Source organism: Cibotium barometz, chromosome 42, assembly GCF_041138505.1.
Source record: "Cibotium barometz isolate CiBa-2024 chromosome 42, ASM4113850v1, whole genome shotgun sequence".
NCBI classification, from domain to species: domain Eukaryota; kingdom Viridiplantae; phylum Streptophyta; class Polypodiopsida; order Cyatheales; family Cibotiaceae; genus Cibotium; species Cibotium barometz.
Window position 1 is genome coordinate 40,748,126 of NC_141087.1, and position 26,907 is coordinate 40,775,032.

Here is a 26,907-nt window from a genome sequence, read left to right on the forward strand (position 1 = left end):
CCATAGCAAGCATCGCAAACTGTTCAAGCCATAGCATCATATATACTGCAAACCGTTCTAGTTTCATAATGTTACATAGCACACAAGGATGCTTAATTGAGTTAACCTTTTAGGAATCAAAGTTTCAATCACCTTAAATGATGATAAAACATGGGATTAATGCTTCCCTTGAGGTTTGACCAACGCATACCTTTCAACTTCTTCAATCCCTGACATCGGGTTGAATTAGCTTACTTGCACCCTAATACCACATACATCCATAGTAGTTAGGAAACGTGTTTCCTAGTACCTACTGGGAAGGAAACTTGGAAATGTTTCCTTGTAGGAAACACGTTTTTTTCAAGCAAATTTTTTGACCTTTTTTTTTCGTCCCAAATCTAACGTCGAAATATGTGCAACTCTTTGGTTATTTGTGATTCAAAGACTACAGGCTTCAAATTGATATTTCCATGTATTCTATGCATTTAGTGCTATTTTTACATATTTTATACAATATATATTTGAAATTTTGTACATGCAAAAATCTGTAGGTAGGAAACTTGTAGGAAACTTTGGACTGATTTTAAGAAACCCGTTTGAAACGCATTTGAAACTTTTAGGAAACCCGTTTCAAACAACCCCCTAACTACTATGCATACATCATCATCATGTGCATATATGTCAATATCAGCACCAGGTGCACGTATATCAGTATCATCATGGACATGTGTATCATCTTGTGCACGTGTATCAATATAATCATGTGCATTGTATCATCCTGTGCATGTGTATCAATATCATCATGTGCATGTGTATGTGACACATCATCATCATCATCATCATCATAATCTGCACCATAATACAATAAATGCGTCTGTCTAGGTGAATGTTAATCAATGAGATGATGGCTAGTAGATGTCATGGATGAGTCATAGAAATTGTCGAGGCCCATGCGAACACCACTGTGATAGCGACATATGTGTAAGCATGTAGCGCACACGTCCTCCGAGGACCCGGTCTTGTCACACCATGACTCCTAGATTGCTCTCCACGAGTGAAAATCATGATGATCATTTGCCATGTAGCCACGCACATCAACAACTCCAAGATCATGACATGGCTTTATCCATCCATCGCAAAACTCATGATAAGTCATGTGGCAACGTCGCCCACATCTTGAGACACCTCCATGGGGCATAAAAATTGTAACATGCAGCGGAAGTATTTGTAATTAAGGATCCTGTCACACAAGTCTCACACCGCCTTATGTATCCTGAGTTTCACGAGTTTAGCAATCCACTTTTATGACTTCAAACTTTAAGAGATTTGAGAGAGAGAGAGAGAGAGATAGAAACTGTACACCGTATGGGGTCCCGAATTACCTACTGAAGGGCTCCCTATCCCATTACCGGAATAGTATTTGCTTTATTACTTTGAAGAGACTGACTTTGGACTAACGATAAGCCAAATGCAAGATCTCGGAGGACCAAGAGTCAGGCTGAACTGTACACAGCTGTAGAGGCACCAATGATGACTAATCTTGAGCCTATGCACTCTTCCCAATGGAATGAGGGAAGGTTGCAAATTTGAGGCTGAGGTGTGGACTGTTTGGGACTGTTCTAGGCTATGTATGAATGCTGAAAATGAATGTATGCATACGTGTTACCTTCACCAAAGGGGCTGTAGCAAAGGCGGATGCTATGCAATGCTGAAAACAGCTTCAGGGTTGCAAACGCAAGGCTGAGAGTGCTCTGATGCTGGCCGGCTGTTGAACGGATTGAAAACGCAAGCATGAAGATGACCTGATGCTGGCCGGCTGCTGAATATGCTGCGTTTTGCTGTTGGGTGGCTGATGATGCAAGCGATGAAGCTCTAGGGGCTGAGGACTGCAACGCTTGGCTGAAGAATGATATGAATGATGGAATGATGCAAAGCATGCCTATTTATATGCACAAGTTGCTGGTCGAGTGGCATTTAATGTTGGCCGACTGTAGCAAAAAATGCTACACGACTTGTTCATGTAAAATAATGATTTTAAATGCTGTAAATTATGGAAAAAATGCCAAATAAATGCTAATAAATATTCTAAAAATACTAGATGTTATTTGAAGGCTTCTGCAATGGTCTATATGCAATGGATGAATGATATGCAATATGCAGAGTGCTTTCTAATGCAAACCCTAAGGTTTCTACTGACTCTACATGCATGAATGAATCTCTTTAAGTGGGTTAAGGGACTTGACTGACTGACTGACTGACTGTCTATGGCTGAGGAATGACCTACGTAGCTCGTGCTTGACTTATCCTGGACTGAGGATTACAATGGGGTCACGGCGTACGACAAATATCATCCTAAAGGGTACTAATATTGTACAATATTGCACTGATGATGATGAGCCATCTTGTTACCATGCACTACAGTGCACAGTGCATGTGACAAAAATCCTTGGTCTTGGCCAAATCTCCCATCATGAATCCTTGATGATGGAAATCGATGGATGTTAAAACAATTCACAAAAAAGCTCAGTATCAATGCCAACATGTGAACAATGTCCACAAAACTTAAGCCATGTGAATATACGTATGGGTGTGTGAAATGTAGGATGCACAAGTGAAATGGAAGATGGGAAATGGCCATAAGTTATGGACGAGACAAGGTGTGCTAGACAAGGCCAATGTGAATAGACCAATTGGGCTAGGGTTATGAGAGTGTGAAAAGGGGAGTTGGAACCGTAAGGATTAAAGATATAAGGGCCTTTGGTGGAGGGCTAGAACACTCTTTCCACTTTCTTCTTCTCCCTCTCACATGGCTGCACTTTCTCTCCCTCCCACTCGAGTTATGATGATCCTGGAAAATGTAGACTGGAGCTTCAAGCTCAATGATGGCCAAAGCTGTTGAAGTTCTCAAATTTTTCCTTTGTCGTGTGCTTTTGGCTCTATCCATTTGTTGATTGAACTCTTCTTCTCTCTCTCAAGCTACTTTCTCTGTGAGAGCAACGATGATGCGCACAGATGTGACCTTCAATGTTACACTTAGCTTCTGCTGTGCTTCTTCTCTGTTTATGTTGTTTTGTGTGTTGCTGTTGGTAAGCACAGACCGGTTGCTTTGAGAAGGCTACGTGCTTCTACAAGCGTGCCTTTGGAGGTGTGCACAGGCCGGCTACTGCTGGTCCAAACTGAGAAGGCTCATGAAAGACGAAATGAACTGCTGTTGAAGGTTGAACGCGTTCTCTCACGCTGTTCTGCTCTAGAGCCATCGGATCACCTTGGCTAGAATCGTTGTCGGTGATCTGGAATCGTCGGCGATTTTAGAGCCTTGTTTGCGAACCTGTAGAATACTGAAATCATCGAAGCAGTAGGATAATTGGATTGTTAGAACGCTGGGATTGTCTGAATCGTGGTAAACCTGGATCGCCCATGATAGTTGGATTGCTCGTGATTTGAGAGCCCAAATCAACCAAGAACTGATAACGGTTGAAAGACTAAGTACTTAATGTATTGCACTCCGAATCCAAGTTGTAGGCTGACTTTGTATCAGAACTTCAACTCTGCACACTTTCTTAATTAAGATTTTCAATTAGCACTCCAAGATTCTACTCTGCACAATTCCTTGATCAAGATTTGCAACCAGCACTTGAAGATTTCAACTCTGCACACTTTCTTGATCAAGATTTTCTATTAACATTCCAAGATCTTCCAAAGACTTGCACATACCCATTTCTTGATCTTTTTTCACTAAGATTTGCACAAGACTACTGTGCAGAAATTAGGGTTTATAGAGTGACGAAAATTAAGATCTAACCAAAGAAGAACTCTAATCAAGAAACAATGTAGATTAGGGTTTTTGAAACCAGTGATTAGCATGTACCCGAAAATGATTAACATTAACCCCATTGCTAATCCACTCTCAACAAAGATCAAAACAAATCTGAAAAATTGTGTAAAACCTTTTTTAAAAATAAAAGATTTGAGACTTTTTTTGTTGAAAGTGACAACGTGGCTGGTTTGCACCCTGTAGGTACTAGTCTCGGGCTATTAAGAACCTGAGCCTCAGGTTGGATGGTAGACACTATACTATGAAATATCCCTACACTGTATCAATGTAGGGCACATACTTACTAGTACATAGTATGTACTATGTACTACGTACAGTCAAGTTTTCAACCTTCAACCTTCAAGTTTCAAGTTTCACCCTTCAAGTTTGCACTTTCAACTGTCAAATTGTCGTTTTAAGTCCCAACTCCCACATGCATATATAGCCCCAAATTTAAGGCCACGTATGAAACTCCACAGAAGCTGAATCATACTTTATCATACCTATCATTCTCCCTCACGTATGGCAGTATGAAACCTATGATATGAACTATGGTCCACATAGCTAGCACCTTAATGCCTAGAGTAGCCATAGGTTCATGAAGGAAGCCATGAAAGCTTGTCCAAGAAGCTAATAGCTCCAAGAAAGGTAAAGTGTACAATATGTCAAAAAGGTAATGAGGTACCAAATACACAAGACGTTTGTCTTTTATAGTCCCAAGGCGCTTGTGCCCCGTGTATAATTGACCCTAAGTGCCCATGTGCCTAGGCCTATCCCCCCATGTGCATGTGTAGCTAAAATCACTTCGTGACACAGGGCCCAAGAGGAGCTCGCATGGGCATGGGAGGTGTGTGCTAAGTTTGTAGCAGGAGCCAATAGCTCTTTATGCGTATTTCAACATTGCGGAAGGTAGTTTGTGAAGCACCCCAAAGAAAGAATTACACCTACCATGATTGTGCATTCACAAGTCCTTCTCCTCCCCCACCTCAGCTCCCCCCTCCCCCCCCCCCCGCTCCGCCCGCGCTATCCTCTCTCCTTCCGCCTCGCCGTTTCCTCGTAGGGCTGTGTCCCTCCCGTTGGTGACCCCGGTCTCTGGCCTTTTCCCTCTGGAGGACTCCATGGAAGCCGCTCCGACTACCCCTGCCGATTCCGGTCTCTGTCTGGAGTTTACAGATGCAGATCATCAGTTGTTTGTTTCCACAGTATCCCCTCCTTGGTTTGCAAGATAGTGGGTAGCTGTCCGATGTGGAGAGAGCTTCGCGACCTTCTGCAAGGCAGCCTCGTTGACGTGCCTGCCAAGATCGTCAGCGTCGATTTTTTGGGACGTGGCTACTACCAGGTGGATTTCGAGTCCCCCCAGGCAGCTCAGACGGTGCTGGCTTGCAGCCCCATTGCCCTCCGCTCATCCCGGGCGTTCCTGGCGCGATGGACTCACGGTTTCGACCCCGCTTCTGACCCGCTAGCAGGCGCGACAGGTTTCCCCATCACTATCTGCTTTCCTGGACTCCGCAGGGAGTACTTGCCCCTCTTGTCATCCATTGGCAAGGCGTTTGGGCAGGTGGTGGAGACGCCTCAGACAGCGGCTTCAGTGATAGCTCGGGCAGCAGGACTCCCGGCCATTCGTGTTGTGGTTCCGTCACCGGAGTCCCTCCCGAAGACGATCCTCCTCCCTTGTCTTTCTGGAGGACCTCTGATACAGCGCGTAGAGTATTCGGGCCTCCCCGGCCAGTGCTACATCTGTCGGGAGATGGGCCACCTTGCACGCGCCTGTCCCCGCAAGGGGGTTCATCCTTCACGCTCTACCGCCTCTGGACCCCCTTCAGGAGGCCCGAGGGGTGGCCATCCACCTCAGAGACCGGACATCCCTGGCTCGTCTTAGCAGGCGCCATCATCTGACGAGCAGGCCCCGGCGGAGGATGCCGCGCAGACCCAGGAGGCTGGCGGATGGCAGGAGGTTCGCCGGCGGAAACGCCCGGCCCGCAGGGACCGTCGCAGACGCCAGCAGGCAGCACAGGCTGGCGGACAGGCGACTCCGGCTGGCGTCCAGGCACCTACCCGCACTTATCTTGACAGGGGTTTGCAGGAGATCAGTAGGATGCTCAGACAGGCTGCCCTGGACCGTCTGGAGGCTTTCAGAGAGCAGGAGAGGAGCCTGCGGAGGAGTCTAGCTTCCCTTCAGAGACTTCAGGAGAGGGATCCTACGAGCCCTTGGATTTCAGAGCAGATGGAGTCAACTCGCACAGAGATCAGATCCATCGAGGAGAGGAAGGTGGAGTTCCGATTCCATGCTCGGGCATCTTTTTGGACACAGGCTGGAGACAGAGTGACTCGGGATTTCTTTGAGGTGACAGGGCCTCGCTTCAGACGAGAGGGTCTCAGGCGTCTTCGGCAGGCTGATGGCCAGGTAATGGTGGATCCCCCCAGGGTTCGGGCGATCGCCACAGATTTTTACAGGGATCTGCTCTCTGCTGAGCTAGCAGATGACAGGGTGACAGAGGCTCGGGAGGCAGTCTGGAGCTTCACGAGACCGGTTGTGCCGGCCCATTTGCAGCACTCCCTTCTCTCCCCCTTCTCGGATGCGGAACTGGAGGCGGCTCTTCAGGCACTTCCTCGGGGCAAATGCCCAGGAGAGGACGGTCTCTCAGTGGCTTTCTTCCAGAGGTACTGGGGTCTCTTGCATAGGGGTTTCAGATTGGCATTCCAGGAGATCATGGAATCGGGAGACATGCCGGACAGCATGGCAGAGGGGTTGATTCACTTGATCCCCAAAGAGGGAGGAGACAGACTGGAGATTAGACAGTGGAGACCGATCACCTTGCTAGGCACGGCCTACAAGGTCCTAGCTAAGGCGATCAGCAGGCGGCTTCAGCCTCACCTTCCGGACATCATCCACTCCACGCAGACAGGCTTCATCCAGGATAGGAGCATCCTGGATAACATCTTCTCTTTCTGGGAGGCTATGGCTTTGGCTAGATTTCGGCAGGAGGATCTGGCAGTGCTCCTTCTCGACTTCGAGAAGGCATATGATCGGGTGGACTGGGCCTTCTTGGAAGGCACTATGGAGAGGATGGGCTTCCCCCCTCAGTGGATCCGTGGGGTCTCTGCACTCTACACATCGGCTCATAGCCAGGTGCTGATACAGGGCGTGCGCGGAGAGAGGTTCCAGCTCTCGCGCTCGGTGCGGCAGGGGTGCCCCTTGGCGCCCTTTCTTTTTGTTTTTGTGGCGGAGGCCATGAGCACTTTCTTGACGGCACAGGATACAGGTTTGCGGGGCCTCCAGCTCCCCATCCGCACCTCGGAGGAGCTCCTAGACTCGGAGTTTGCGGATGACACTGCTTTCTATCTTCAGGGAGGGGAGGAGAACCTCCGCCGCTTCGCCTCAGCCATGGACAGGTTTTGCAGAGCCTCGGGCGCTTTGATCAACTGGCACAAGTCGTGTGGGTTGTGGGTCAGTTCTGTGCCCCCCCCCGACTTGGAGGCCAGTTGATGGGTTTCAGTGGCTGGCCCCCGGCACTACAGTGCGCTATTTGGGATGCTATGTGGGCATTGACATATCTCCGGAGCAGCAGATAGCCCCCCTTCTTTTGAGCATTCGGAAGAAGCTTCTGTATTGGAGTACCGCTCGTTTATCTCTGGCTGGCCGAGTGGTTGTGGCCAACCAGGTTTTGCTTGCTACCATGTGGTACATCACTTCTTGCTGGGCCTTCTCTCGAGCGTGGATTGGCCAGGTGCAGAGGCTCATCAGGAACTTTCTTTGGTCCGGTGGCGACTGGCGGCCCGCCAGGGCCAAGGTGGCATGGGCTGTGATCACTCAGCCGAGGGAGAGAGGCGGCCTGGGCATAGTTGATCCTATTTGTCAGAGCCGAGCTTTGCTTGGCAAGTTGGTGGTTCGTGGCCTCCTACCAGGCGCTGAGCCGTGGAAGGAGTTTCTTGTTTCCAGGAATCTCAGCTGCACTCCTTCTCTTAGCGGCCCCTGGACCCCCAGCATCAGGTGGATCTTTACAGAGCAGCGATCCAGAGGAGTGGGCCTTGGTTTCAAGAAGCGTTTTGCAGCTAGCCTTCTGAGGGCCTGGGAGCATTTGAGGCCGTCACTCTTCCAGACTCCCCCGGGTACCGATGAGGAGCGCCTGAGGCAGCCATTGATCTGGAACCCCTTGATCCGACTTCCCAGTGGTCATATGGTTGGATCGCGATCTCATGTGTCGTGGGGCCCGTTGAGCTCCGGCCCAGCCCAGTCCTTAGACGACTGGATATGTTTTCAGCAGCTGCCTCTAGAGGTTCAGGAGAGGAGACTCAGCGGGATGAGGGGCAGAGAGTTGATGAGGCAGGACATTGAGGCGGCCATCCCCCGGGAGTGGCGGACTCTAGTACAGGACTCTCCACCTCCACAGTGGATTGCGTCTTTACTCGGCATGAGATCCTTCTAGTGGTATGCGGCTTAGCAGAGAGAGTCGCCCCACTCACCTTCGAGGTGGGAGAGGGAGGCCAGCTTCAGAGGACCCGACTAGATTTGGATGAGTTCCAAGGTTGTATCTTTCAGAGGGTGCGGGTGGTCGGCTTTCATCAGAGACAGTGGCATGTAGACCCCTCACCAGCCTCGATAGGGGAGGACTATTCTTGGAGATTATGGGCTTGGGACAGCAGGCCTCTTATTCGCCTTCAGTGGGATCCAGGCGAGTGGCTTTGGCGAGATCCCTATTCGGCCCCTACCAGCCCACGCACCCCCTTTTTTCAGTACACAGCGAGGCTGGGGCGGCGGATCCAGAGGCACAGGATAGCGGGCACCCCGGCGGCGGCCGAGCATTGGCGGCGACAGGGGCTCTCCTCTGCCTGCCTTAGGGACTTCTGGCAGCGCCTTTGGGACAGCTTCCGGCCCTGGAAGGTGACGCTTTTTCTCTGGCTTACAGCGCATAGAGGGCTGGCTTTGGGGGCTTGGCTAGCTTTTGGCAGACACCCAGCGTCCTGCCCTCGGTGCGGCCATGCACACGAGTCGCAGCGGCACTGCTTATGGGATTGCCCACAGGCACAGCAGGTCTGGCAGCGCGCTCTCAGGATGGTTTTTGCAGGCTCGCCAAGTGAGATGATGGTGACGTGGGGTGCGGTGGCTTGGGCTACGGACAGCGGCCCGGCCCTTGGATACGAGGACGTCCCTGGCAATGTGACCATTCAGGTCTCTGACAGGGCGATGGCGGTGGTTCTGACGCCAGACTTCTCTTTGGCAGTCTCCCAGGAGGGGGACGGGCACAGATGGGAGATGATCAGCAGCATGACGGCTTGGCACATATGGAGAGCCCGATGCAGGGAGGCCATAGACCGCCAGGCGACTCCACCGGCGGAGGTCATACAGGCTCTCTGGGTGGACATCATTCACACCTTGAGAGGACACTGGGGGAAACTTCATGGCGACTCGGATCGCATGAGAGATCGCCGCAAGGCGTTCCTCCGCACTTGGTAGCCTGGCCCTTTCCTCACCGCGAGGGGCGAGGATGTCACTTGGCACTACAGGCCTCCAGTTTGGCTCTTCTCACCTCCCGCATACTACTAGGTAGCCCCCCCCCAGAGAGCGGCCAGCCACGGGGGTGGAGCTCCGGTGTTCACTGTATTTATTATCCCTCCTTGTGAGGTGAGCTTTGTAGCCTTATGACGTCTTCTCATTAACTAATAGAAGGATCGTTTTTCCCCCAAAAAAAAAAAAAAAGAATTACACCTACCAAAGTGACACACACACAAGCATACAGGTGAAGCAATCTAAGTCTCTGTATTCCATGGTCACCAACACATCAATATATGAAGAAGCTTTCTGTTGACTTCTGTTGTGACTCGCCCTTCCCCTTACCCAGCCCTGTTCTTTCCAATAGTGACCCTACCCCAAGCTCATTGCCAGAGCAGAAGGCCATAGGAGGCGTAGATAGATACGTGCTTGGCTACAAACCGATTGGGAACAAGGACATCTTGCGGCCTAACAGCTCCATTTATCTTGTCTTTTATATGCATTCTTAAGACCTTCATGCAGTCTCGATTTGGCCTATTCAATGTGTTACTTCGCTGCAGATACTTCCCATTTAGTTATTCTTGTGATGAAGACATCGCCCTTTTATCGCCCATCACGTCATCCTAGCAATGTGAGGGTTACATGTGACTTCTGTCAAATGAGCTGCCTTGGGCTTGGTCTTGGTCTTGGTTTGTGGCGGACAACTCACCTTCATGTGACCCTTCTTATTGCAAGTGAAACACTTGCCCTCCCAAAAGTTCTGCTGGTGCTTCTGATCCTTCTTCGGAATGGACTGAGGTTTTTGGGAGACATTCCTTTGAATCTGGCCAGCCATCATCTCCTCATAAATCCTAGCATACCGGATGGCATCCTGCTGTGTCCTGCTGTGATTATTACTCTCTAAATCTTTGTAATGACGTGCCAAAAGACATGTTCTTCATATCCAAGTCCACAAATTTGGCCACTACATCTAACTCATCCTTTGCCCGGAGGAACTCGTGTCGAAACATCCTCTCAAATTCTGCCCAAGTAGTGGGTTTATTCCTGAGCTTTCCATCATGTCAAGGCTTTCCCCTTGAGGAGACCCCTAACCATCTGAATCTTCCGATCTTGGGTGAAAGAACATTCCAACGGTTGAGCCAAGAGTCTACAACCTCCTGTGTTGTCTCCTTCTCACCTCCAAAAGTGTCCGGCATGAACGAAGGAACAATTGCAACAACTGTACTTGTATTGGCCGAACCAACCACTGTCCTTTGGAGAAGTAACACATGATCCCCTAACTGCTGAATATCAGCCTGTAATTCAGCCCGAAGTTTGGGTATCTGCTCCTCCAAGTAAGTTTTTCTACCCTTTGACCTCTTCCGGTTGATCCCCTTTGGGTTGAGGATGCTCCTCATGGTCTGAGAGGGTATGATCAAACTGGAGATCTTTGGCTGTGGATGAAGTGAAAAGCAGTAAAGCGTCTACTGTTGCAAAAAAACAATGTGCCGATTCTGAAGTTCAGAATTTAAAGAGAGAAAACTATGCGTTCATGCGTGAAAAGATGAGAAAATCTGTGAGAAACATGACCTGCTGATGCTCCATGCATGAGAGATGGAAATGGTGTTGTGAATCCATGTAACATACTATTTTCAAAACTTTCCGTCATGCCCGGAGTATGATAGTACATTTTTAACTCCCCTGACCTTGTTTTTATAAGTTGAAAAAACACATGTTGTACTTTTCACTTAAAAAAAACTTTAGGGCCTTTTTTTTATGATGCGCCAAGGTAAATATAGCCTCCATGCATGTTAGAAAAAAGAAAACATGTGCTTTTTTAAAATCAACATAGCATTGTGCTTTGCTAAAAAAAAACAACACCCCTAAATTTGTATGCATCCTTGCCTGCTTTTCCAGTCCGCCGGCTGCCTTGCACCCCTCTTGTCCTGCTGCTGTCTTTGTTCTTTGGCCTCCCTTCTGTATGGCCAGCAACTTTGACCTCTGTACGGCCAGCATCCCCTGAATCAGGCCTTTCATACAGCCTGCAAAGGCTGTTTTCCAGCCTGCTGCGGTACGGCCTGGCTGGGTGTACAGCCTGGCCAGCCTGTGTACCCATGTTCCCACCTCGTACCCGCTAAGAGTGACTCCAATAGGTGCTAAGCGTACATTGACAGCCCTTCTACAGCCTAGCAAAAGCAAAAACGTTTCTGCAACTTAATGTACGTGGGAGGAGTGACTCTGACAGGTGCTTAGCGTACATCTACAGCCCTTCTACAGCCTAGCAAATGAAAAAACGTTTCTTAGCAACAGAAAATCTAGGGTTCTGCATTTTTTAGGGTTTTTGCATTTGGCAGGAGTATGACTACTCTAGTCCAGGCTTTGACCAATAACAGTCCATGACAATAATAATCCATGGCCTCCACTTATATGGCGATAACTGCCAACCCATGGCCTCACTTATATAGTGGTAACTGCTGCCATAAATAACCATCCAGTCATAAATAGCCAGTTCACATGCATTTATTAATAAGTAACCCTAGCCACTCGTATCTGCCAGCTCTTTCCCTAATCGCAGGGTCCCCTTACCCTGCCCGATTAAGGCCTAATCCTCCCAAGGTTTAATGTTAGGTACGTAATAACTCACTCTTTGAAAGGAAAATCCTAGATTTACAACCTCTTTTGTAAAGGACTTTGATGGAATCCACCAGGTGTTCTGCACCACATCAAACACAAAAATGAACATGAGCCTTCATCACAGCCCATAAGGTTGCAAGCATCAGAAATCTACTCTATTGTTGATGAATGGGCTATTTGAAATGAATATAATACGGTGGGGGCTGCAGGGGAAACTAGCATGGTAAAAGAGGTCGCATGGTTTCTGGTCCACAAAAAATGATATCTTTCTACTGTGCTGTTGTTTAAGCTTGTTATGGTGCTTTTCCTTGTATATTAATGGAAAGAGTGCTGAAGACCTATGTTCAAAGCATGTTAAGCATAGTCTGGCATTACAAAATACTCAACAAGCATCCTGTTATGCTTTCCCTGCTTGGTCATGCATACCATTGTTAGAGTCCTCACATGCATAGTGGCACCTGGTTCGTGCACCGCCTAGGAGGTATGGTTCAGTACGGTCGATACGTACGGTTCGGTACGGTCGACTAGGATTCAACCGTTTTTTTGCCCTTCTTTTTTCTGACCATTTTTTGGGGCTGTTTTTTGATCTTTTTTTCACTCACAAGTGCTCATTGCTCAAGTCTATCCTCTCCCTTGAGCTCTCCTTCAAGGCTCAAGACTCTCTCCCCTCTAGACTCTCTCAATCATCTCCCTCTTCCTCCACCGCATTTTTTTATTTTTAAGTATTTTTTAAATGGACCGTACCTCCACCGTATTTTTATTTTCAAAATTTACCGGTGCGTTCTGAGACCGTATTTGAACGTACCGTACCGAATCGAACTTTTCGTACCTGACAACTATGCTCACATGTTGCACCTCTAATTCTGGATTGTTTCCCTCCTTCAGGTATGTGCTCACAAAAAATATTGGACGTGGAGGTTTTGGAGAGGTATGGTTTGCAGTGTCAAAGAATTGTTCCAATGATGGAAACACAGGCGGGGCAGCACACTCAAAGAAGGTGCCTGCTCGATTTTTGGAATCACGTCAGCTTAAGCATGAACGGATTGTACATCCTTTTACAAACTCAGTTACAACTGTAACAAAAACTGGTTCTGATACCCGGCAAGAGCTTTTTGTCTTGAAAAGGATCTTGGTATGCACTATAGACCATTACTTTTCTCTTCCTTGCTTTAGAATTTCATCATTATTCCGATGGCTTGTGTCACAATCCAATCACTTTGAATAGGTGGAAAAAGGGAATGCAGTTTACTTGAGTGGAATTCGTGAAAAATATTTTGGCGAAATTTTCTCGAGTGCAAGAAAGCTTGTGAACTTGAGGACTAAGGGGATACACAAAAGAAAGCCTTTTCCGGAGATAGAAGATGGACTAAACCATATAGCACGATATGTTGAAAGTTTTCAGGTCAACATGGAAGGAGATTTGTGGCTGGTGTTTTTTAATGAAGGGTACCCCCTCTCAAGCATGCTTTATACAGCAGACACAACAGTTGAGAACAATGAAGAATCCTATGCAGGGGGGCATTTACGGGTGTTAGAACCGTCCAACTGGTGGAGATGGTTGAAGACCACGAAGGATGGACAGAGAGAGATGCGTAGTCTCATATATCAGCTGGTGAAGTTCCTCCATTACTCAATGAGTAGTTCTCCATACGTGTGTGGCAGTTGAGAATTCTGGGAGAAGAGTTTGACCTTGTTGTTGTTGTTTCACAAAACGATGCAGCTATTAGGGATGAAGGCTTGTCACGATCGTAACATTACTCATCGGGACATTAAGCCAGGTAATTTTTGCAGTTATTGATATCAAATGAAGAAAATGCCATTTTCCCTTCACGATTTATTCTTTTCATTTGCGTGTGCGGGAAAATGCAACCCATTTTCCCCCTCAGCATGTAACCCAATTCTCCCCATCCAAGCTTGGAGTTTGCAATCATAATGGCTGACAATCACTGCCTCCAAACAGTAACACATTCTCTTGGAAATACCCTAGATTGAATTCTAGCTCTCGTACGGGTATTATTGTTCAAGAGGGTTCTTAATGTGAGAAGCACCTTTTGTTCTCTTTCAGAATCATTAGGTGCATCAAGTTAGGCTTTCTTTAAGCGCCTATACATATCCCAAATGTTGCAAAGAAAAAGGTCTACTCTTTCTATCTTAAGCTGTGCTTTTGCCCAATCAGCTATGCTCTTGAATTACTTTAGCTGGATCTTATTTTAGAGCAAGGTACAAGCCAAAAGAGATCGTAGCTGTTAAGAAACTTAAATATGATCTGCACACTATGCAAACTGTACAAGTTTTTCATTGTGTATTTCACTCTTATACATGCTCATATCCATACATTTTTTTTCCCGGAAACAAGATCCTATTTTAGCTACCAAAAAACAGCCTTAAAAGACTAAGTACAAATTCGCCTCCATGGATGGAGCGAGGATCAAAGAATCAAAAAGGGGGAAAGATGCACTTTTTTCCGGCTAGCCGCTCTATGAGGGGAAGGCTATCTCATGCAACGAGAGCCTCAGGAAGGTTTCCCAATGCTTCCGAATACGGTCAAAACCACCTTGAAGCTTCCCCCATTCGCCGTGGAGGCTATGAATGATTATTAGCGAGATGCTTCTGATGGACTCTGCTGGCGGGGTGTGGGTGCCTTCGATGGCTTCGCTGCATCGAGCTCTCCAGATGTGCCATGCGGCCATGCTGCTACAAATCTCCCATCTCTTGCTCGAACTAGGCCACGTAATAGTATGAGAAGAGGTTGTGTCCATAGTGAAGATGTGGAGAGTCCACTGCCAAACCTGTTGAGCCTTCGAGCAATCCCAAAGACAATGTCGCTGAGGCTCTTGGCGATGGCCACATCTCCGACATGATGCTGGTCTACCTCCAATGGCCAACCACGTGCCTACTACAGGACTCCTATGTGTCAGCGGCCACTGAAACCGAGGTGGATTGTACCCTCACTGTAAATAATCAATACACTTAAATACACTAAGATTTGAAGGACACTTGCTCAAATACAAGAAGTAAATTGCTGAATTGACAAGAGGCACACAATGAGCCGGAAGGGCCGAACCCTCCCTTGAGTAAATTGTATTACTATTGGAGAAATTCAATACATAGTTTCACGGGCATCCATTGCCAAATCCTCCATGCCAATGCATATGAAATTCAGCATTTAGAAAACAATGGTATGTCGATGTAGATCACCAAGGAGCTGCCTTGATGCCCGGCCCGACTTCAGTGCCCATATTCTCTACCATTGGCTCTATGTTCTACCAAGCAAGGTAGCAACATCTTCAAGAGCACATAGGACAAGAGAAATACTACACAGGGCGGCTAAACAAGGAGTCCTGCCCTTCTACTGAGTAAGTAACGACAATACATTGTCCAATTACCTTACCAGTCTTCATAGAAGTTGTTGCAAGCGGAAGCCTTCGCGTTGGAAGCTTTAGAAGTGTTGATATCTTCGATTTGCCGCAATCCTTCGCGACAAAAGTCTTCAAGAGGATGAAGGGAACCTTGGGAAAGCTTCCCCTATGGTTCAACTTGAGAAAGGAAGGCTGAAATTAGGGTTTTCAGCAAAAAGACCAGAAATTACAGCAAAAATGAGAGCTGTTTTGCTGAATTTCAGTCATTGGGAGTGAGTAGGAGAGTGATTAGCACTTGGAAACACTCTTGGAAGCTTGGAAAACACCCTAGCAAGTTGGGTATGGCTATGGAGAGCTTGGAAATGGAGAGAAATGGTGGGAAAACAGAGTTTTCAGCCTCCAAAAATCCTCATGAAGAGAAAACACGAATTTCTCTTAATAAGTAAGTGAATTGGGGTCCAATCAGGTGAAGGGACATGGGGAGATGCCCATTTATGAGTAAAAGGGGAGGATCAGGTCCTGGACATTGAGTCTTGTCTGCCTCGGGACTTCAGTGAGTGTGAACTTGGAAGAGGTCATAATTTATAAGTGACTTTTGGGCGCCCAAACTTTAATGAAATGGGAACGCACTCACTTATAAATATTGGCTAAGTCCTAAGGGCTATTTGACCCTAGATCGGGAAATACTTACCACCTGTTCACATGCCACACAACCATGTCAGCAGACAGTTTCACACGCACGGTTCACGGGCGGGCGTCCCCTTACCCGGAACTACACATAGGTCATGTAGGCATGAAAACAGCATGCAATTTCATTTGCAGGCAAGCACGTAAAGATGCTATGCAATGCAGCATTGGCATGAGTAATTTCCGTTCATGAAACCATATAATACCAGGCGTTTCCAGGCAAGTATACGCAATACCAGACCCAGTGGAAAGCCAATCCTCCAGGCGTTTCCGGGCATGTACACAAAGGCACAAGTCCCAGCGGAAAGCCAAGTCCTCCAGGCGTTGCCGGGCATGTACACAAAGGCACAAGTCCCAGCGGAAAGCCAAGTCCTCCAGATATTCCGGGCATGATAACATCAAGTCCCAGCGGAATATCATATCCAACTATACAGCATGACACGTGTCAATCACATGCATAGGCACATTCCATAAGCCATGGACACCAATCCAATATGTACATAGTGTGAAAGCAAGAGTGAACCATTCGGATGGCCAAATGGTGACATTCCCCCCCGCTTCTAAACAGTTGTCCGCAACTGAAATGCATCCAAATATGCATGTAGTAACTGCGGGCAATCTCCAAAGAACTCTTCATCTACCCATTTAGCATCAATGGGAAGATAGTTCTTAAACTTCACAAGGTAACGCCCCACAACTTTGCCTGTAGCAAGCTTGCGTTCCTTGTGATACACAATCTGTTCTGGCTGCAAGATCTCCTCAAGCTCATCCACTTCTGGTGGATCCTCAATGACCATTTCACAGGGCTCCGGCCCTACATACTTGCGAAGGAGACTCACATGAAAAGCATTGTGTATGTGCCAATGACTAGGTAATGCCAATCTGAAAGCCACTTCATTGATCTTCTCGATCACTCGAAAAGGCCCATAGTACCTGGTTGCAAGCTTAGGATATGCACCCTCTTTGCCAGGTCTTTTTGCAAGTCTTGCTTTCTCAAATTTCAGCAATACCCAATCATTCTCTTTAACATCCAATTGCCTTCTATGCTTGTCGGTAGCCTTTTTATGCTTGTCTTGTGACCTTGCAATGGCTGTCCGCACCTGAGCAAAAGCAATATCCAAGTCTCTTACATACTCATCAGGTGCAAATATCTCATCCTTTGTGCGAAGGATGGGTGGCAAAACCACCTTACCATAAACAATCTCAAACGGGGCCTTTCCTGTAGATGCATGCACCGTGTTGTTGTATGCAAATTCCACAAGCGGTAAGTACTTCTCCCAAGAAGACTTCTGATCCGACACATAACATTTCAAGAGATCCAACACGGCTGAATTTGCAGCCTCACTTTGCCCATCCGTTTGAGGGTAATAAGCTGATGAGAAGTCCAATTTGGTGCCTATATTATCAAATAAGGCCCGCCAAAAGAGACTTGTAGCCCTGGGATCTCTATCCCGCACAATGGACTTCGGCATTCCATGATGTTTGAACACTTGTGCAAGATATTTATTTTAACCATATGCTCAGCTTTGATGGTCTTTTTGACCGGCAAGAAATAAGCTTGCTTGCTAAACCTGTCCACAATTGTCCAAATTGCATCATTACCCTGTTGGGTACGTGGCAAGTCCATAATGAAATCCATTGTAATACTTTCCCATGGCTGCGTGGGAATAGACAATGGCTGAAGCAAACCTGGTGCCTTTTGCCTATTAAATTTGACCTTTTGACAGGTGATACATGCACGTACATGTGCCTCTATGTCCTTCCGCATACCTGGCCAAAAGAAATACCGCTCAATCATGTGCGTAGTAGGCATTATGCCTCTATGACCAGCATATGGAGGAGCATGGCACTCATCCAAAACCTTTTGCCTCATGTCAGACACCACACATAGGCAATTATCTTTCATGAGATAACCCTCTTTGATCACATATGAGGCATGTGCATGACCAGCCATCAAATCAGCCCAAATAGTGGCAAAATCAGCATCCGTATGATACAAATCACGCATGGTAGACAAGTCCCCATGAGAGGCAACCGAGATAGATGCTACATACGGCTTTCGTGACAATGCATCGGCCACTACATTCTTCTTTCCCGGAGTGTGCAAGATCTGAAAATGAAACATAGAGAGGAAATTGGCCATCCTCATATGCTTCTCTGACAATTTAGTTTGAGTAAGAAAATGTCTCAAACTTTGGTGATCTGTCTTCACAGTGAAATCAGCCCCAAGAAGGTAATGTTTCCATATAGTAAGTGCATGAATTACAGCCAAGAGCTCTTTCTCATAAATGCCAAGAGATAGCTCTGCATCATGCAATCTACGACTCTCATAAGCCACGGCATGTCCCTCTTGATTAAGGACAGCCCCTATGCAATTTCCAGATGCATCACATTCCACACAAAAAGGCTTTTGCAAATCCGGAACGATCAACACTGGACCATGAGTAGTTGCATCTTTCAATTTGAGGAATGCATCTCTCTCTACATTAGTCCATTTGAACACGGCCTTCTTCTTTGTCAAATCATGCAAAGGAGAAGCAATCCATGCAAAGTGCCGAATGAACCTGCGGTAGTAAGAGCATAATCCAAGAAAACTACGGATCTCATGCACCGAACTCAGTTCGGGCCAATTCCGAATTGCATCAATCTTTGCAGGATCCATCCGCACTCCATCTTTGGACAAAATATGCCCAAGATAATGTATCTCTGACAAGAAGAACTCACTCTTCTTTGCATTTATGAAGAGTTTATGCTTATGGAGCTCTTCAAAAACAATAGCCAAATGAGCTTTATGCTCTTCTTCGGTCTTCGAGAAGACTAGGATGTCATCAAAGAAGACACCTGTAAATTTCCTGTACCCACGGAATATGCGATCCATCATTCTATTGAATGTAGCCGGGGCATTTGTAAGACCAAAAGGCATAACAAGATACTCATAAAGCCCAAATGCTGTCCTGAAAGCAGTTTTGTGTACATCCTGAGGCACTACACGCACTTGATGATATCCACTCTTGAGATCAATTCGGTTAAAGCATGCCGATGCATCCAACTTGTCAAGGATGTCGTCTATGCGTGGAATCGGAAACCAATTCTTGATGGTAAGCTTATTCGAAGCTCTATAATCCACACACATACGAAAGGATCCATCCTTCTTTTGAACCAAGAGGACGGGTGAACAATATGGGGAAGAGCTTGGCTGAACCAAACCCTTCTCAAGAAGCTCATTTACTTGCTTCATGATCTCCTCTTTTTGGGATGCACTTACACGATAGGCTGGCCTATTAGGTGGTGAGCTACCCGGCACAAGATCAATGCGATGATCTTCCGGTCGTACAGGTGGTAACTCATTTGGTAACTCATCAGCAAAACAATCATTGTGCTCTTGCAAAAATTTCAGCCTATCATTACAAAGAGTGTTTACATGTACATTAGTTTTCTCAATAGGATCTCGTACAAAAATCAAGTACGCAAAAACACTCTTTTTCATTACTTTCTTAATTTGTACATGAGATACAAGGGGAATGGTATCACCCTCTTCACCATGTTCTCGGCCTTTATGCATGAAGGTGATCCTGTTAGTCTTGTAAGCCTTGCACGGATCAATACGTGTATGCCAAGGTTTTCCAAGCAATACATCACAGCCATTCAAAGGCGCCACAAGAAAATCCTCATGATCCACAAAGCCTTGAATGTGTATGCGCAACTTGCCAAAAATAGGCATGACCTGCACTTCTCTACCAACAAAGGCAGTCCCTGCTTCAATTTGAGGACCCATGTCCTCCACTTCAATACCCAAAGCAGCTACCATCTGAGTGGATATGAAATTCTCCGATGCACAATCATCAAACATGAACAAAGCGGGTTGATCTTTGAGCTGTCCCCAAGCTTTACATACAACCCTATCTTTGTTATCATGTGAAGTGTTGCCCTGCACATCCGGAACTATATGCACATTAGGCTTCGGTACATTAGCATTTTCAGCTTTGTTCTTCTTATTTGGGCATGCTTTTGCCATGTGCTCAGTGCTGCCACAAGTAAAGCATTTGCCTTCACGCATATATTGCTCCTTCTTCTCAGCACTAAGACCAAAGTTTGCCGGCTTATAAGGGCGCTTTTTAGCAAACTTATTTTCAGCTTTTGGACCTAATTTGGCTTGGTTTTGGTCCCTTTTAGGTGGCTGTCCATCATTTTGCAGGTTTTGGACAGCCCTCTCTTTGCCTTGAAATGAGGGTTTAGCCTTATTGGATCGACTCAATTTGAGTTCCAATCGCTCAGTGGTGGTGGCGGCTGTGATTAATTGGTGTAAGGTATGACCAGGATACATTTGTAATCCCGCTTTGTACACGGGTTGCAATCCCGATTGAAACCTTCTCTTCCTTTCCGCCTCGGTGACATGCATAAATGGAGACACCTCCAAGAGCACTTTCCAAAACTTTTGTACATATGCATTTACCGATTCCCCCTCATTTTGCTTTACCCAATCCCACTTCATTGTTATCTCATTCAATGCATTGGGAGGGAAGAATTGAGCATAGAACCTCTCCTTGAACTCTTTCCATAATCTAACAGGATTCGGTGAGAGCTTCTCCGTGAGCCACCAATAGGCAGCAGTGCCTTTCATGAACATGCTTACATGCCGGATCATGGATTTCTGAGTGAAATCCTCATCACTAAAAGCAATATCAAACTGGGCAATAAAAGCAAGTGCCTTTGATGCATCATATTCTCCATGATATGTGTCAAACTTCACAGATTTGTCTCCGGCTTTGAAGTCTCGAGACTTTGATGCATGTGTGTGCATCTCAACATGTTTTCCCCCATGTTTGTCCGTTGGGACAGCTCCTATGACTGGCATCATTTTTGAACCAAAAGGTGATGCATAAGGCATAGATACATGTGCCCTGTAAGCATGAGGCATGGCTGGCCCCTCAACATGCATTGATACATTTTCAGCCATAGCTTCTCCCTCACGAGCACACTCGAAGGTATGAGTGGCATGAGAGATACGCGGAATACCTGCACCAACAGAAAATTGCAGCCCATGTTGCATGTGTTGTGCATGTACATTTTCAGCCGCCAATGGCATTTGACATACATTTTGACCACTGCCATAAACATTGTATCCTTCACGGGCTACGTGAGATATTCCTGCATGGTGTGAAGTCACTGATTGTTCCTCTCCCATAGCATGGAGATTCATCCTCTTAGACATAACTTCTTGTTCGGGCACTTGTGGGGATTCCAAGACATGTGGGATGGTTGCCTTTTCTGCATAGGCATCCTCGGTACAAGCCAAGTATGCACTTGTTGCATCCCTTGGTTGCATGTGCAACTCTTGAGCAATCATTGCCATTGCATGATCCATATAAGATTCAGCTTTCTTGGTCTTCAAACGGTTATGTACCAATGGATCCTCGCGGCGATAGAGATTCAATTCTTCTTGTTGTGCTTGGAGAAGAGCCTGCATACAAGTTCAGCCCTCAAGACTATCGACTCTTCTTCTTGCATCTTCTCTTTGCCACGAGACGGCTATCCCACATATTCATGTTCCCTATTGTGCACCACATGAGTTTGCTCATCCTGTAAAGCATTGGAGGCATGCATTTCATTGTCCCTGCCTCTTGTATTAGCATCTCCAACATTCATTGTATGGCTGTCCATAATGTTCTAAGTGTAGAGATAGCTAGTGTTCACGGTGATCGTCTCTCACGATAGAAGTGAAAGAGAACCGTATGCTCTGATACCAATGTAAATAATCAATACACTTAAATACACTAAGATTTGAAGAACACTTGCTCAAATACAAGAAGTAAATTGCTGAATTGACAAGAGGCACACAATGAGCCGGAACGGCCGACCCCTCCTTTGAGTAAATTGTATTACTATTGGAGAAATTCAATACATAGTTTCACGGGCATCCATTGCCAAATCCTCCATGCCAATGCATATGAAATTCAGCATTTGGAAAACAATGGTATGTCGATGTAGATCACTAAGGAGCTGCCTTGATGCCCGGCCCGACTTCAGTGCCCATATTCTCTACCATTGGCTCTATGTTCTACCAAGCAAGGTAGCAACATCTTCAAGAGCACATAGGACAAGAGAAATACTACACAGGGCGGCTAAACAAAGAGTCATGCCCCTCTACTGAGTAAGTAATGACAATACATTGTCCAATTACCTTACCAGTCTTCATAGAAGTTGTTGCAAGCGGAAGCCTTCGCGTTGGAAGCTTTAGAAGTGTTGATATCTTCGATTTGCCGTAATCCTTCGCGACAAAAGTCTTTAAGAGGATGAAGGGAACCTTGGGAAAGCTTTCCCTATGGTTCAACTTGAGAAAGGAAGGCTGAAATTAGGGTTTTCAGCAAAAAGACCAGAAATTACAGCAAAAATGAGAGCTGTTTTGCTGAATTTCAGTCATTGGGAGTGAGTAGGAGAGTGATTAGCACTTGGAAACACTCTTGGAAGCTTGGAAAACACCCTAGCAAGTTGGGTATGGCTATGGAGAGCTTGGAAATGGAGAGAAATGGTGGGAAAACAGAGTTTTCAGCCTCCAAAAATCCTCATGAAGAGAAAACACGAATTTCTCTTAATAAGTAAGTGAATTGGGGTCCAATCAGGTGAAGGGACATGGGGAGATTCCCATTTATGAGTAAAAGGGGAGGATCAGGTCCTGGACATTGAGTCTTGTCCGCCTCGGGACTTCAGTGAGTGTGAACTTGAAAGAGGTCATAATTTATAAGTGACTTTTGAGCGCCCAAACTTTAATGAAATGGGAACGCACTCACTTATAAATATTGGCTAAGTCCTAAGGGCTATTTGACCCTAGATCGGGAAATACTTACCACCTGTTCACATGCCACACAACCATGTCAGCAGACAGTTTCACACACACGGTTCACGGGCGGGCGTCCCCTTACCCGGAACTACACATAGGTCATGCAGGCATGAAAACAGCATGCAATTTCATTTGCAGGCAAGCACATAAAGATGCTATGCAATGCAGCATTGGCATGAGTAATTTCCGTTCATGAAACCATATAATACCAGGCGTTTCCAAGCAAGTATACGCAATACCAGACCCAGTGGAAAGCCAATCCTCCAGGCGTTTCCGGGCATGTACACAAAGGCACAAGTCCCAGTGGAAAGCCAAGTCCTCCAAGCGTTTCCGGGCATGTACACAAAGGCACAAGTCCCAGCGGAAAGCCAATTCCTCCGGATATTCCGGGCATGATAACATCAAGTCCTAGCGGAATATCATATCCAACTATACAGCATGACACGTGTCAATCACATGCATAGGCACATTCCATAAGCCATAGACACCAATCCAATATGTACATAGTGTGAAAGCAAGAGTGAACCATTCGGATGGCCAAATGGTGACACTCACATTAAAGACACTAAGTATAGATAGCTTTACCAGTTACAACCACTCACCCACACTCAGTTTAGTGAGTATAAAAGATTTGGAAAACTTGACAACACAATGGGTCTGGAACGTACACCCCACCCCCACCCCCCCCAAAAAAAAAAAAAACTTTATTAGAGGGAGTATTTACAGATACATGTAGAGGGTGCTCTTGCACCAGATTTCCAAGTACCAAGGATGAAAACAAAATAAAACAAGTCCTCCGCCCAAGCCCAAGGCAAGGGGTGTTTCCAGCTTCACACCAGTCTAGTGTGGATCTCGCAGGAGGAGCCCAGTCTCACATAGTCAGCTATGTGGATCTCACACTATACCGGATGCTCCTAGAGAGCCTTGCTCATCTAGCCTTCAATCTGAAGTTGAAACATTTGTGCAACATCACTTTCTAACACGTACCTTCCTTTTGGATACTTCTTCAAAGTACTTGTATCAAGTGAGGTATTCGATGAAGAGCCCTCAGCAGATTCTACACTTGAATTTTATGAATGGTTCTCCACCCACTTCTGTATGTGATAGATTTAAGCTGACAATCAACTGTTCTTCCCTGTATGCAGCCTTGGTATATGAGTAGGAGTTGAAGATGATGGCCTGCTGTATCAGCCTGTATACGGCATGGTACTGGTGGACAAATGAAGATTCTGAATGCAGCCAGCGTGCAGCAAACTGCCCTGAGGGAAAAACAAAGTTTGTGTCCAGCTATTCCCCCTTTCTCTATGGTGCAACCGATTCAGTCGATCAGTGGGAGAGAGACAGGGAATCCCTTCGATTCAGTCCACAGGGTGAGAAAGGGAAAGAGGGAGAGGGGACCTCCTTGCTTCAGTTCTTCAGAGAGATAGAGAGAAAGCATTGCTTTGCTTCAGTCCATTGGGTGAGAAAAAGATAGGATTCTCTTCGCTTCAGTTCCCCCCTGAGAAAGAGAGAGAGAGCGTCAAATGCTTCTTGCCGCCGGTGAGAGAGAAGAATGTCGAAGGTTTCAAGCCACCTGTGAGAAAGGGAAAACTTCGAATGCTTTCGTCAGCTGGCGTGTGAGAGAAAGGGAGTACTTCGAATGCTTCTAGCTTGTCGGTGTTTGAGAGAGAGCAAGACGTTGGCCTTGAAAGATGCCCGATTCCATTGCCAGCCAGCAATCCTCCTTTCCCCATATCGGCCACCATGTTGTAAGCATGCGATGGCTCCAGAACTTACCCACATGGACATCGATGCCCTGTTTACGATCTTTTATTTTATTTTGTTTTAAAATATCACAAGCCCTCGTGTATGATGTTGTGTCCATCAAGTCCTTCTCTTACAAATGATTGTTCACACCCATTTTTAATGTGGGTGTGAACACTCCACCTTATAAAATGTAACAAAGTCTTAGACATGGTTTTTGAGACTTTCAATGGCCAGTTTTGGTGCCTGCAAAAAGCCAATTGCAAATCAACAAGCAAAGGCATCCACACAACCTTGTAGCCAGTAGTTATGGGCATCCCCAATGCTACGAGATTGGACAAAAGCAAGCATTGAAAACACAAAAACATTTCATGCTTCTAATAAATCTTTTTATCTCCGCATATACACAAAATGAAATGCATATGCAAATATACGTTGAAAATCCCCCGTTCTCAAGCCATGTATCTCACTTAGGGGTCTAGTCATACTAGATGACCCCGAGCACCAGTGTTCGCAGTCATATTGGTCACACCTCTAGGCCTACTAGTCACACTAGCACTATCAGAAGTGCTACTGATCATATCAGCAAAGCTCCCAACCATGTGGAAATACCAGTCCATGTCCCAGGACTATTGATTATATTAGCAAAGCCCAAATATTGGACATCCCGAGGGTGTTTCACTAGTCAAGCTGATGTCCAAATACATAGAAAGATCCGGTGAGAATGTATCTTTGCATTTATTTAAGGATACCTTGTTGTTCAGGGAGCCAAATGGTGACAAGCACCCTCCTTGCCAGGTCTTTTACAAAGTCTGGCCTTATCAAATTTTAGCAATACCCAATCTCCTTCTTTGAGATCCATGTGTAGTCTATGCTTATTTGCAGCCTTTTTATGCTTTTCTTGGGATTTTTGAATGGCTGTCCGTACATTTGCAATAGCATCGTGCAAATCACGTCCATATTCATCTGCTGCAAAGATTTCATCTTTTGTATGCAAAATGGGAGGCAAGACTACTCTGGTGTATATAACGTCAAATGGTGATTTGCGCATAGAAGAGTGTACGGTATTGTTGTAGGCAAATGCTACCAATGATAAAAACTTCTCCCACATGATCTTTTGCTCGGCAACATAGCATTTAAGCAAATCAAGAATGGCTGAATTCGCATCTTCACTTTGTCCTTCCGTCTCAGGGTGGAAAGCTGACGAGAAGTTAAGTTTCGTGCCTATATTGTCGAAGAGAGCTCTCCAAAACAGGCTAGTAGTCCTAGGATCTCTATCACCCACAAGGGACATTGGCATTCCATGATGCTTAAAAATCTGAGAGAGAAAAAGTTGAACCATATGGTTTGGTTTAATGGTCTTCTTCACTAGTATGAAGTGAGCCTGTTTGCTAAATCTATCCACAATAGTCCATATGGCATCATTGCCGTACTGTGTACGAGGCAAATCCATGGCTATGCTTTGCCAAGGTTCATTTGGCATGGGTAAGGGCTGAAGTAACCTTGGGCTCCTTTGTTTGCTGAACTTTACTTTTTGGCAAGTAATACATTGATGTACATATGCCTCAATATCCTTGCGCATAGTAGGCCAAAAGAAATACCTCTCAATAAACTGAGTGGTTGGCAAAATTCCTCTATGCCCTGCATAAGGTGGTGCAAGAGATTCATGCAAAACTTTTTGGTAACACATAATCTATTAGTATACATGAGATATCCATCTTTACATACATATGGCATATGTGCTTTCCCGGATTGCAAATCTATTAGTATACATGAGATATCCATCTTTACATACATATGGCATATGTGCTTTCCCGGATTGCAAATCAGCCCATAAAGATACAAAATCATCATCTGTAGCATAAGCATTACGTATCATCTTGTCTCTGATAAGACTAGAGACTGCAATCGGCTCGCTGAAGCTCACGCTCCCCCCCCCTGCTCGCGCTGACTGCTCGCCCTCCCCCCATTCCCGCCCTCGCGTCGCCCCCCCCCCCCCCCCCCGCGCCTGCCCTCGCGTTTGCCCCGCCTGGCTGTCCTGCGCGCCCCAGCGCTGTAGCGCCCGCCGTCCCCTGCTCCTGCTCCTGCTCCCCGGGAGGCCCTGGCAGTCCCCTGGCGTTCACCTGCAGTCCGGAGGGCTTTGAGCACCGACCTTGCTCGAGCACCGCAGAGGAGACTTACCATGCCGATTCGGACTTCACAGATATCATCTATCCGCAGTCGGCTGAGTCGCCTCAACACTAGACAGCGCTCGGAGGCTTTTGATTACTCCTTCACACGGCTTTTTGGAGCAGAGGGCCCCCATGAGCCAGCACCCATCAGAGTTCATGTAGTGATACCTCCGGCCCGCGGGGAGGAGGCACTTGATTCAACGCTGGCCTTC

General features: G+C 46.4%; 1 protein-coding gene across 7 annotated transcripts in view; it reads left to right on the forward strand.

Moving 5' to 3' along the window:
* The window catches only part of LOC147614478 (uncharacterized), a 249,117-nt gene that overhangs the window by 132,100 nt on the left and 90,110 nt on the right, over window positions 1–26,907 (forward strand). For all 7 annotated transcript variants that reach the window (XM_086781017.1, XM_086781018.1, XM_086781023.1 and 4 more), the window contains 3 exons: window positions 12,783–13,029; window positions 13,123–13,509; window positions 13,618–13,675. In XM_086781017.1, coding sequence (XP_086637143.1) covers window positions 12,783–13,029; window positions 13,123–13,509; window positions 13,618–13,675 — 692 coding nt within the window. The remainder of the gene's footprint in view (window positions 1–12,782; window positions 13,030–13,122; window positions 13,510–13,617; window positions 13,676–26,907) is intronic.